Below are 12,571 nucleotides of genomic sequence, written 5' to 3'. Positions count from 1 at the left end.
GCAGGCAGAAAATCTTCTGGGTAGATTGTGTTAATTTTGCAGCAGCTTTGCACTCTTTGAAGTCTCTTAATCAAGGAGTCAGGGGCTCCAAAAAGGATGGTGTTTCAGTAACTGAGCCGGATGAGTATAACATCCCGGGCAAATAGTAATTTGGCGTGTGGCGGCAGCACAAATGTTTTTTTTTTTCTTTTAGCCCGTGAAGTAGCGCAAAACATACACTGGCCACTTTGTTCAAATGTTTCTCAAGAGAGGGCTGTGTATCAAAGATGATACCCAAGTTACGCACTGCTTCAGAGGAGCATACCTCCACTTCTGTCAGAATAGACCAGAGGTTTTGGTGTAGTGGCAGCTGAAACCTATTCACTGAACGGTAAAGAGTTATTGAGGAATCTATGAACAGGGTGCCAAAATCTATGGAGGGTGATGTAGGGGCCTGAATTTGGGGCTAGACTTCACTCAGCTCATTACTGTACATCATATCTCTAAGCCAATGTGCACATTTTGGCTGTGGACCTGTGCCCCAGTGGATGCCAACACGTCTCTGGTAGCAACAAGGCCACAACAATATATCTGCAGTCTTCCTGAATATGTTGTACATATAACCCAATTGCACCACAAGGGAATCTGGGTCTGTCCTAGTCGCAGCCTTATGTGATAGGTCAGAGAATGCATGTTCCTAAAAGGCTGCCACCGGTGGACAGATCCACACTAAGTGTAGAAAGTATGTGTCAGTGCAAACCACTTCAGTTCTGAGCTTCAGTCATTTTTAACTAACCGGGGTGTAATACACCCTATGTAGAAACTTTAAATGTGCAGGGCCATGTGGACCATTCTTGGAGATCTCTCTATGCGTGCTACAGAACCACCACTGTTCATGTGATAGATGTCTATCTAGATCTCTCCTCATCTAGTTCTGTCAGCAAGCATGGTTTGGGCTTTCTTTTCTAACTCCATTCTGTCTGTTTTACATACTCGTTGCCTGGAACTAGGGCAACTTTAAGGTATGACGGTTGTGGGAGCTCTGGTGGATAGTCAGGAACGTCTCAAGTTTGCTTCAACATGTCACTCAGTGTAGAACAGTGGTTCCAAACATTTTGACCTCTGTGGACCCCCACTTTATGATTACTGGAACTCGGGGACCCCAACTGACTTATTATTGGAGTCCAGGGACACCCCACTAAGTCATTACTATAAACTGGGGACCTAATCTGTTAATATTGTTTAATTTTCTAAGCTGTCGCGGACCCCCAGAGGAGGCTTCGCGGACCCCCAGGGGTCCCCGGACCACAGGTTGGGAACCACTGGTCTAGAATATAGAAAAAATCCAGTGGGATTCTAGCGGTGGATGAAGCTAATTCATCAGTTGATATGAGTATGCTGTTATTAAATGGTTTGCTTCTGGGGCTGATACCGTTCTGTCTAAGCTGCTGACCTGCTATGAGTTCCATAGTGGGCAGGAATGCTGGATTGTTGCACCTTGGCATGCTAGGAGAATATAATTGTGATACCACAGTGTATTTGGTGAGACCTTTCCAAGAGCTTATTGTGCAGACCACGGGGTTAATTTCCTTTTAATTTGGTCAGCAACGGTTCCAGTGTATTGAAAAAATATTTAGTTGAGTATATTGGAATATAATTAAACAGGTATTGCAGTCTAGGCATGATGACCATTTTTATTAGCACTATTCCGCAGTTAAATGTTATTGGCAGTTTTATCCAATGCTCTTTCTGCGTGGATATCTTATTGAGAGCCCAACCATAGTTTTCTATCAACACCATTTCCTCATTAGTGTGGATTTATATATCTAAGTACCTAATGTGCGAGTCACAACACTAAAGCACGTATTCTGTCTCTACACACTTTGTGCTAGAGGCTAAGGGGAGTAAAATGGGCATGTTCTAGTTTACTGTAAGGCAAGGTAGGGCACCAAATTGTATCATCTCTCTGATAATAAACGGTAAGTTTATTGCTGTGTTTTTGACATTAATGATTATATCATTTGCATAGAGGTATAGGAGTGTGCATCCTGTCCTGAAGCTGAGACCCTTGCAGGAGTGTTGCTTATGTAGCATTCTATGTGTTCCACACAGAATGCAAATAACACTGGAGTCAGGTGGCATCCCTGCCTAGTGCCACACTGGATGTTGATTAAGTGCAATAGTATATTGTTAACTCTGTCCTTGGTGGTGGGGCGAGTATAGAGTACTCTTACCCATTTGATAAATATTGGACCATTGAGCAATATTTGAATGAGATGTGTTTTAGGTAACAATATATTCTATGAGAGATCACTGAGATGATTAGTAGAACTGATACTATTTCATTATGGAAAGACACTCAAGAATTAGAAAAAGGTGGATACATTTTAAAGATTTATTTTTAAATAAAATCATAATCCTATCCTAGTGCACACAACATAAATAGCATCTATTCTGAATATAAACAATATAGTAGTGATACAATTCACTAATAGTGTACAAAGTAAATAATATTGTAACATTGGTAAACTTTTACAGCTTTTCTTTATGTTGACATTTACCCTCTCTTCTTTGGTTACTAAAGTTAGTATCAAAGAAAGGGCCTAATTCAAGTTTCAAACAACTGGTTCACACCCGCATACCTTCTCTGATCAAAAAAGCAGTGTTCATTATAATAGCAGTGCCAGCTATTCATGTCTGCATCAGCAGGCAGGCACATACAGTGCTGAGAAAAGGCTAAATGTGCCGTCTGTTAGTCTTCAGCAAAAAAGGAAGGTGATACAGCTCAGTATGGCCTCAGTCCTTGGATCTCTGGTGTGAAGTTCCTGTAAACAATTAGCAGAAAAGGCCATGACAATCTCTCACTTTCTTACACTCTGTGAAACAGTGCTCACTATTTAATAATAATAAACAAGAAGTGAAATTCTTAGTTTCCATGAAATCTTGCTCAGAAATAATTAGTGAAAATGAGAGCTCCATTCAGATGGAATAACATAAATATGTTCAAGCAGACTTGAGTGCAGACTTGCAATGAATAGTGACATGAATACATGTGCATTTTATAGTCTTTATTTCTATTCAAATAGCATATGTAATTAAAAAGGGGGATCCTAAAAGGAAGAACACAATTATAATACTTGAGCCTCTTGTAAAACGTAGTTTAAACCTTTTTCTATTCTAGTCAACCATCCTTGCTTTGCCCCTAGTTTCTTTATCATTCAGGACGTATGACTGCCATAATTGAGTGCAGTATACTAGGTGTAGCCTTCAGTAAGCACACCAGATGTGGCCCGCAGAACTGGTTATAATACTTCAGATGTGGTCCCCTTTACTGTGAACATGCTTTAGGTGTGGCCTCCAGAACTGGACACAAATAATCCAGGTGTCTTTCAGAACTTGAAACAGTACATCACATATGGCTTTCAGAAGTGAACACATTTCAAAGGTAAGCTCTGTAGAGCAGGCCAAAGTGTCCTTCAGAACTGCAAAGAGTACTGCATAGGTGGTCCTTCGGACTGGAAAAAATGCTCTAAATGTAGCTTACACTGTGCAGGCAACTAGCAAACTAGTGTGAGGGCTCTAGCGCGGATAGCCCAATCATGACCAAGCCTTCAGCACTCTTCCAAGAACTCCTCCGTTGATGGGAATGCATCTTGTATTCCTGTGTGCTCGAGCCTTTTGGGAGAAGAACAGTTCTCATTCCTCCTGCTTGTCGTTCAATTTCGGGCTCACAGATAAAGGCGGAGCTACAGGAATCACACGACTGTGCGGCTGCTGCGTTTTTTGCATTACTACAGGTTTGTAACATTGACCACATAATCCCTCATCTGCTGCATAATCTGCATATTTTAACAAAAAAGTTGTTTATAGCTCAAACAGTTCAAAAGTTACTAAGAATGCAGTGACACACGTTGCAGCTCAGTGGAAGACCCTTTGCAATGGTTGACTGGTCGCCTTTCTGTTGCTTATTGCCATATTTGGGTATTTAACGGGTACTTACCTGCACATAATTCCAGTGGCCCTGGATAAAGGTAAATATATTGTGAGGAGAGCATAAGAGGTCCAACAGTAGGCATTTTGCAGTTGCAAGAAGAGACGGTCTCTGCTTCTGATGTGGTTTGTTTGGCTAGCCCAGGTATCGCTCGAATAGCTATTAGTGATGTTAGACCCTGATTACTATAACTTATTATTCACCTATCATCCCGTTTCTACCTGCTTTCCTCTCCTGCCAGCCCCATTTAATCCTTACTGCTCTCCCCCTGTCCACCAGCAAGATGCCCATAGTAGCGACATACAGTGCATTCCGTATTGAGATCCTTAATAGTTTGGTAAAGACTATCTGTATGCAAGACTTTTCTCTCCCTCTTTATATCGCGTCCCTTCCTTTTCCTCTCTTGGCCAGTCTATTTCATCTGTTCGTATATTGACCTCTTGTTTTACCTTTCAGGTGAAAGAGCTGGTTCTTGACAATTGTCGGTCCAATGAGGGCAAAATTGAGGGTCTAACAGATGAATTTGCAGAGCTCGAGTTCCTCAGCACAATCAACGTTGGCCTGACCTCTGTGGCAAACCTACCAAAGTTAAACAAACTCAAAAAGGTAACTGAGCCACCACTGCTTACTATTAAGGCCCGGGTTGGTCTGCTAAATGGGGCTGTGCAGATGTAGGGTGGTCATAAACATGGGCAAACTAAATCCAGGAAGTCTAGAGGTGGGAAGGTGTTAGTTAAGACATTTGGGGCAACGCTTGGATTCGCAGGCAGATGTAAAAGTTCTTTGCTCTAATGATTAGAAAATAGGCTGAGTAAGTGCCTACTTTTTATGACAGCTGAGCAGTACAGTCTATTTTCAAAACATAACTCACTTTTCTAAACTCTTGTCAGATGTTTTTTTTTTTTATTACAGCGCTGTAATTAGAAGAATTCTATCCAGTCCTACTCTAGAAATGTGATTGTGTAGGCGCACCATTTTCCACATAATCATGAATTTATTGCATCATCCATCAACTACCCAATTTTCAGAATTTAGCAAAATAAATTGTTACTAGCTGTCGTGGATCCAAAGTTATATAAATTGCTGCACATGGGTACCACGCCAACACTTTGCAAAAGTTTAGCTGGCCGACTTCCGGCTGTTTATTTTGATCACACTTTAAGTGGGGTAGCAATTTAGTGCAGAAAGTATAAATATGATATCAAAATACCATAATGATGTGATAATAGCACAGAACATGACGCATACTGCTATGCAATGTGCCTTTCTTGCTACCCTTTTAGGCCCAGCCTACCGTTTAATTTGGTGATCCACTGCCACATACGTCCACTGGTACCGACAATGTTTGTAGCCTTACTGGGCGAATAATCAGGAAGGGTCTCGGAGTGGTTCTCCATAACCGATGAAGATTACGATTTTTGAAAGATCGAGCTGATTTCTTCTGGTGTATGCTTCCCCAAGAAGCTTTCGACACAGGAGACTATGCACTGATATTTTTTTCACAATTCCCTAACTCTGATCGCATTAGATTTGCATGGTCTGTTAAAAGCATCTTCTCAGCACAACCAAAAATGTAAGGTCTATTTACGTGAACTTTCTCAGTTCAGTCGTTAAACGAAAACGTTTGGTCATCTGTTTACTTGGAGCAGTGCGAGCAGTCTGAAATGTTTACAAGAGTCTGCTGAACTGAAACTAGTGAGATTCAAAGACACAAGATCGTTTGTGAACACAGACCGATTTTCTTCCATATGTTAGTCCCTTCACGTGACGTTGTTGAATCGGCTCTGCTAAAGTGATTTCAGATTCCTGAAGGGTACATAGTGGACAGATAGTTTCTGTAGGTATCCAGTACATTTCCCCCAGTATAATGCAGATTATTTTGATATCGGCAGAAGCAACTGGAGATTGGTTGGCAGCCATAGCATAGTCACATCTGTTTTGGTCAGGCATAATTTGACAGTCTGATGTTTCGCTTTTTTCTTTTTTTTTTTACAGCCCAGCAATGAGATTTTTGGAAAAGCTAGTTTAAACTACCACGTGTTAAATTATTCCTGATTTAACATAAACACAACACGTATTGGCTGTATTCAGTGATTGGTTTGAAGGAATGGAAGGACTTTCTGGAGCAGAGAAAACATGGAAGTTAGTTTCCTTAGAAGCTGCATTGAATTGCTGGATTAAATTGAGGCCTGATTAAAAAATTGTAGTTTTTAACCAGTTCAAAATAATAAGAGTAGGAATCTTTTGGCACGCTGATACTAAGTTAAATGAGGTGTCAGAAGCATCCAACATTAGGTTGACATTAGGGATACTTAAGAGATTTGCCCTTGTCTGATTCAGAGGGGTAAGTATTGCTTACATGTGAAGCTGAAATGTGGTTGGTTGCCTACCAGAGAATACTCTGCAGTGTACTGAATAACAGAATGCGCTGCCACTCTCTGGTATTTTGTTCCTCTCCGCATGACCACATCACAAATAATGTTTTGCAGCGTTGTTTCATCATATTATCCCTTGAAATGTCAACTGTTTACCTCTAAATGTACATTGGCGTTGAAAGCGCAGGTGCCTGGTGTCGTGGACAATGCACAAGAGAGTATACTTTTAAAGCCTCTTTTGCATTCCATGCAATGGGTGGGTCTTGTAGCTCGTTTGGACAGTAACCTTTGAAGTGTGTGGAAATGTAGTCACGAAACAAGATGCTCCAGAATTCTTGCTCTGACTAGCACAGCTACTCCTTCCCTTACCTATGTCAGATGGTACGTTTGCACCGGCACTCATCCCTATTTCAGAGCTGTGTCATTCATGCACCCAGGCGCAGCATAGTTTTGCCATGCCTGCGTCCAACACAGGTGCATCATCTCTACATCTGACAGCAAAGCAATAAACTCCTGCACACAACAACACAGTAGCATCAACAGTTCACACAAATGGACTGCTGCACCATCTCTGTGTGGGATAGCACAACTGTGCCTCCTGCTCACCAAGCATCATACTTCATACAGCATGGATGCATGAGCCACCCTACCCAGTAGCTTGACTGCAGGATCCGAGCATGTGGAACGCTGGCCACTGTGATGCGTGAATGGCAGGAATATACACAACTCTAACAAAGCTGTGGTCGACAGCTCAAGAAGAATGACTTGGGCAGGGTAACAAACATTTGACTGGAACACAGAGAGACACAGAAAGTGAGGTGGCAGGGAATACGAGCATTTGGAGAAGCAATGTGCAGATCGCCAGCAGAGAGTTACAGAGGTAGGTGCTGACCTTCCACCTACAACTGAGTGTCCCTATCAGCAAACGATTAGGAAATTGGACTGTATTGGACAATTGCTGTTTGCGGGGACCATTTGTTTCTAATCCAACCTGGAGGAAGCAGAGTTACATAAACCAACATATTTTCTTGATAACATCAATGTGCACTGCATTATTCCTGGAGACCAACGAACAAGGATAATGAATATGTGAAGCGTCCTTTAACATGCTGCCCCATTTTCTTGTTCATACTAATGTGATGATGTCCGCCAAGTAGCGAGAAATCACGACTGTGCCAAAAGCTTAAAAAAACTTACCATAGCGCTTTTTGGAGGAAAAAGGTCCTGCAACCTCAAAGAGGTCCATGGAGATCAGTGTTATGTATGACATGTGATAATCCGAAAGGCAGTAGTATCACGTCGAGACGGTATAATTCTTCTTTCTAAAGTAGCCTCATTTTCATGAAAAATAACTGGTCTGCCTTACCCTTCACTGTGTTGCCTTTGTTTATTTCAGTCACACAAGAAAAAAGTTGCAATTTGGCCTGCCGTGGTCTGGTTAGAAAAGTATGTTGCAAATTACATAAAATCCAGTTTATAAAGTAGCAGCTGCCTGCGCCTTTTCCAGCTACGTACCACTTAATTTGCCTTATGTTCTTTACAAAGTGTAGTGCGAAGGTCACCAGAGACCAGACATGTAACATTTGACAGAATAGCCACGAACCCCTACTTGGCCTTAAAACGGTTTACGCGCTTGAAATCTGCGCTCATTTGGTCCGCCGTCTATGCTTTCTGCAAACTTTGCTGCCTGGTCTCTGGCTGTTGTCTACAGTGCCATGATAATGACCTGCATCCAATTCATATATCCTCCTGTTTTTAATTAACGTTTTGCATTATTCGTTTGCAGGAACGAAAGGATGAATTCATTTGATAATTGTATAAATTCTGTCTGTAACAATAATTTTCTGGATTGCCGTCCATGATAATGCAATCTTAATTGCAGACACCCTTTTTACTCCCATAGGTTACCTTTAAAAGTATTAAGTGACTGTTCTGGATGCAGCCACGAGGTGGCCGAAAATGCAAACACGTGACTATGAAAGAAACCAAGATTCAAAATAAGGGTAACAGGTAAGTAACTTCAATTTTCAATTCATTGTCTTTGTCCAGCTGTTCACCATCATTCTTTTGCGGGTCCAGATTCTTGCTGCAGTTGTTTTTCCCTTGACAACCAGAAGCAGTTGGTTAGCTTACAACAAATGTGCAATCAGTGAGGCCACGAGCCTTGACCGTAAATGTCGTTTATTAGCAGGACGAATTACTGGTATAAAAATCATAGCTCTCAAGCAAATGCTATAGCCCATGGCTGCGAGATCATGTGAGGTGTTGTTGCTCCTAGACTTTCAGTGTGTAGCCCTGTGGACAATATTGAATCGATCAATGACTGATTGAAGTAGAACAATTTAGGATACTAGTGATTGGTAAAATATTTGTAATCTGCAAAAAATTGCTACTACAGTTTACATTCATAATTGTTTATCACTCATGAAATAACCAGAACACTATTTCAAAACTACTATAGTACTGTGATAGATTAATGTTGCATATTGCATGCTGTGTTCATTGTATAGTCCGATAGCTATAATGTCGCCGTATGTGGATGTTATAGTAAAAAGTCCAAGAAGCAAAATGAATGTTGAAGACTACACTGTAAGCACATATTTCAACATAACAATCCCCTGAAGTCACCAGATAGTAAAACGTGCTGTTAAAATTACCCTAAAAATAAAAAATAGATATACAGTTGCACAACATTATTAATAAGTACAGGTACATGTTATAGTCACACACTACATTTAGGAATGTAGTTCTATTAGTGAGCTACGTAGTTTGGCTAGGTATTTCGCATTTATTATTACAAGTTCTTCAGCACTGGATTTTTCTATGTAGTCAAATGCTTTTGAATTCTTCTCAGGATTCAGGTTCTGTATATTTAACTTCTCAGCATTAAAGAAATACATTTTATACACTGTTCTGTAAAGCTTTCACCTCCTTATATGCTACCAAACGTTAGCTAATGAAGTGAATAGGTTTCGAGACCACTCCTTTGAGGGCGTTTTCCACTACACGTCATGCAAGACAGATTTGCTCCTTTGAGATATTTCCTTTAAAAAAAAAAAAACAATTTGACAGATCTGCTGAAGCAGCCTACTAAATAGGTAAGATGGCTCGTAGGCAAAACTTTGTTTCTTGGATGGCTTTTCTCCCAACTGCTTCCATTTGTTTTCTTTATAATAAATACCCCGAGGGAATGTGTCTGGTTGGTAAGCTCCTTGTAGGCAATCTCATCATGGGCAAGGCATCGCTTGTTAAACTAATCATTGGTGTAGATCCTTGTCACAAAACTTTTGAAGATGAAGACCCCATATGAAGAACTTATATATTTAGTGGAATATTTTAGGGAAAGCCTGGTTCTGATAGATGTAAGAAGTGCAGTATGACTCATGGGGTACTTCATTCTCTTATGAGATTGCTGCGAGCACCTGGCAGTGTGCCACAAATCTGTGAGAGTGGCAAGCAAGAATGGCATAGGAACAATTACGTTTTCAAGTTCAAGTCCCCTTTGTGACTTGGCGGGAATTGTTGAAAGCAGTGTTATGTACATGGAGTTAAAGGTATAAAATATCTTCCTTTCCTATATAAAAAGAAAAACACTTGTGTTTCTTTCCTGTCTTTTTAAAATTACTTGTTCTGTTTTAATATGTGTGTGTGCGTAGACTTCTAGACCTCACAGCTACATTTTTTTTATTTAAAAAAATATATGTATTATTCGTGAGGTGCAGTGTCACAAAATATATACAGTTGTGCTGAGGTAGGGGAATACAAGTGCATTCCATGATTTTATCATAGTGCTTGAAACCAGGTGAACGCATGTACTGACATCGTAGGGTAGTTAACACTAGAGTTTAAAGGTCTTCCTTAATGTATCACAATAATTATAAAATTCCTCTTCTCGTGTTGCTCAGTGTGATAACCTCTGGTGACTAAAGGCACGATTCTCCCAGGTAACACTCCACAACTTCACAGGAGCCACAGTTTCGTTTTCAAAGCACTACCACCCACATTTATTTTACTCTTACCTATGTTTACCTCCTCTTCATTAATCTGTTTGTGTTGTAAGATTCCCTGATGTGATTTCTGGAATTTTCAGATTCATCATCTGCTAGATTTGGTAAATATCGTTGAAGCGGTCCCCATGTATCCTTGGGTAGATGTGGATGGCTTTAATATTGCTACTCTATGATTTGTGAAGACCAGTGCTAGTACCACATAGCATTTGACTTTTAGTAGGAATATCCGTGACATATCCCAGCATAGCTACAAATCAGTGGTGGCTGGCGACTGGTGGATTTTAAAAGTGGTGCTGCAGAAAAGTGAGATCTGAGGTGAACTCATGATTTGATGAATTAATGATTTAGCGTAGTGAGTGAGCTCGAACTGAAGGAGAGGTTATGGCGGGAGATGTATTCCCCATATGACAACCTTATGAAGAAAAAAAAGTAGGTTCAAAGGTCCATTTTACAATACAATTTTCAAGAAAACACTTTTGAAATACTACATATAATATCCCAGGTATAATATAAAATGTGATTGCTTGCATAATGCCCTACAGCCATGCCAAGCACACTGACATCCAGATAGACACACCTGATGTTTCCTTCTGTTAATGCTCCTCGTTCTTTTTACTGCATCAGTTATTCAAGGGGAATACGGTTGGTATCAGTGGTGACCACCACACAAATGCCATAAAAATTAGAGGCCAAAGATAGAGCATGTATATCATAGCATAACATTTCAGCTTTTCACCCCACAGCATGACCGGAAGCTCTATGTAACCTTGATGGCTTTAGTGAGTATAGGGACAATTTCATAATGTGACCGTAAGGGGATAAAAGTATGGTACGTTGCATGCTGATAAAGCATATGACTACTAAAGAGATAAAACTGCAGAGCTATACCACCCTACATTGACTGTGTTTCTTTTTTTTTTTCCTTCTTTCACTGGCCTTTGACAGCCCCCCCCCCCCCCCCCCAAAAATATATATATATATATATATATATATATACACACTATATTCTGAGTGCACTACTTAGGTCACGTCAACAAAGATGGCAGTTTCTCTCAAGTCTGCAGTTTTTTTCTTATACTCTGGGGAGTAAACTAAAACTGAAGGTAAAATCGTCAAGAAATAACTGAAGCTCAGCGCTGTATTATGTGAACGATCACGACAAGCATTTAGTTTTTTACCAATGTTCGGCACGACTCAAGAGGACAATTTATATGAAAATGATATCACCTCAAAGGAGATCAAGTTTTCAAAATTCAGATTTATCTTTTTCCTTAAAGCTAAACCTGGCATAAGATTGACAGATTGAGGGTTGGGTTCCCCGCCACCGCAGCTCCACCTGCCCAGGCCCCTGCCGCTGGTCTGGTAAGTCCTAGGCTCCTCTTCTGCTCCGCTCCCGTCCGTCTCCTGGGCGGTGCTTTTGCCCTTCTCTGTGCTCTTCTTCGCTCCGTTTTCTTCTCCTGCTGTGCTCTTCTTCGCTCCATTTACCTCTCCTGTTGTGCTATCTTTGCTCTCCTTTCTCCTCTCCTGTTGTGCCCTCTTCACTCCGTTTTCTTCTCTTGTTTTGCCCTCTTTGCTCCATTTACCTCTCCTGTTGTGCTTTCTTCGCTCCGTTTTCTTCTCCTGTTGTGCCCTCTTCACTCCATTTACCTCTCCTGTTGTGCTTTCTTCGCTCCGTTTTCTTCTCCTGCTGTGCTTTTGCCGCTCTCCCTTTTCCTCTCCTGTTGTACGCTATCTTTTTCGCCTGCTGCACTTTTTCTCCTGTCGTGCCTTATCTCCTGTTGTCCTTCAATCTCCTCTTTACCTTTTTTCCTGTTGTGCTTTCTCCTGTTGTGATCTTTCCTTTCCCGCCCGTTTCCGTTCTCCGGACGCTTCCCTGTCCCCGCTCTCCCCCCTCCCGCTTTCCCACCGCTGCCTCCCGTGCGGCCCCGCCCCCCGCTTCCATTCGCTACTCCGCCTCCCAGCTGACCCCTCCTCCCCGCCTTCCCTCCACTGGCGTGCCAAAGGCAAGCCCGTCTGCGCCTGGACCGCGTCCTGCGCCAGAACCCCTGGCCCCCAGCGCTCCCAAAACCCCGGCGCATAGCTACGCCGCCGCCTCCCTCCACACACTCCACCCCGGAGAACTACCACCTGCTACCAAGCCAGCCCGAAACGCACCCATGGACCCTTCACCTGTCATACATGCAAGCATACCTTCCACCACGACTGTAATCCGTCCA

General features: G+C 41.7%; 1 protein-coding gene and 1 long non-coding RNA gene across 3 annotated transcripts in view; both read left to right on the top strand.

The window, feature by feature from the left end:
- ANP32A (acidic nuclear phosphoprotein 32 family member A) overlaps positions 1 to 12,571 on the top strand; it is a 97,802-nt gene that overhangs the window by 20,505 nt on the left and 64,726 nt on the right. For both annotated transcript variants that reach the window (XM_069222917.1, XM_069222919.1), the window contains one exon: positions 4,427 to 4,576. In XM_069222917.1, the coding sequence (XP_069079018.1) occupies positions 4,427 to 4,576 (150 nt within the window). The remainder of the gene's footprint in view (positions 1 to 4,426; positions 4,577 to 12,571) is intronic.
- Positions 8,245 to 12,571, top strand: part of LOC138284302 (uncharacterized) — a 34,610-nt gene continuing 30,283 nt past the window's right edge. Inside the window, exon 1 of the long non-coding RNA XR_011201375.1 lies at positions 8,245 to 8,355. This is a non-coding gene — a long non-coding RNA (uncharacterized lncRNA). The remainder of the gene's footprint in view (positions 8,356 to 12,571) is intronic.

This window comes from Pleurodeles waltl, chromosome 3_1 (assembly GCF_031143425.1).
Source record: "Pleurodeles waltl isolate 20211129_DDA chromosome 3_1, aPleWal1.hap1.20221129, whole genome shotgun sequence".
NCBI classification, from domain to species: domain Eukaryota; kingdom Metazoa; phylum Chordata; class Amphibia; order Caudata; family Salamandridae; genus Pleurodeles; species Pleurodeles waltl.
The sequence above is the reverse complement of the archived record's forward strand: the minus strand, read 5'-3'. Positions and strand labels throughout refer to the sequence as shown.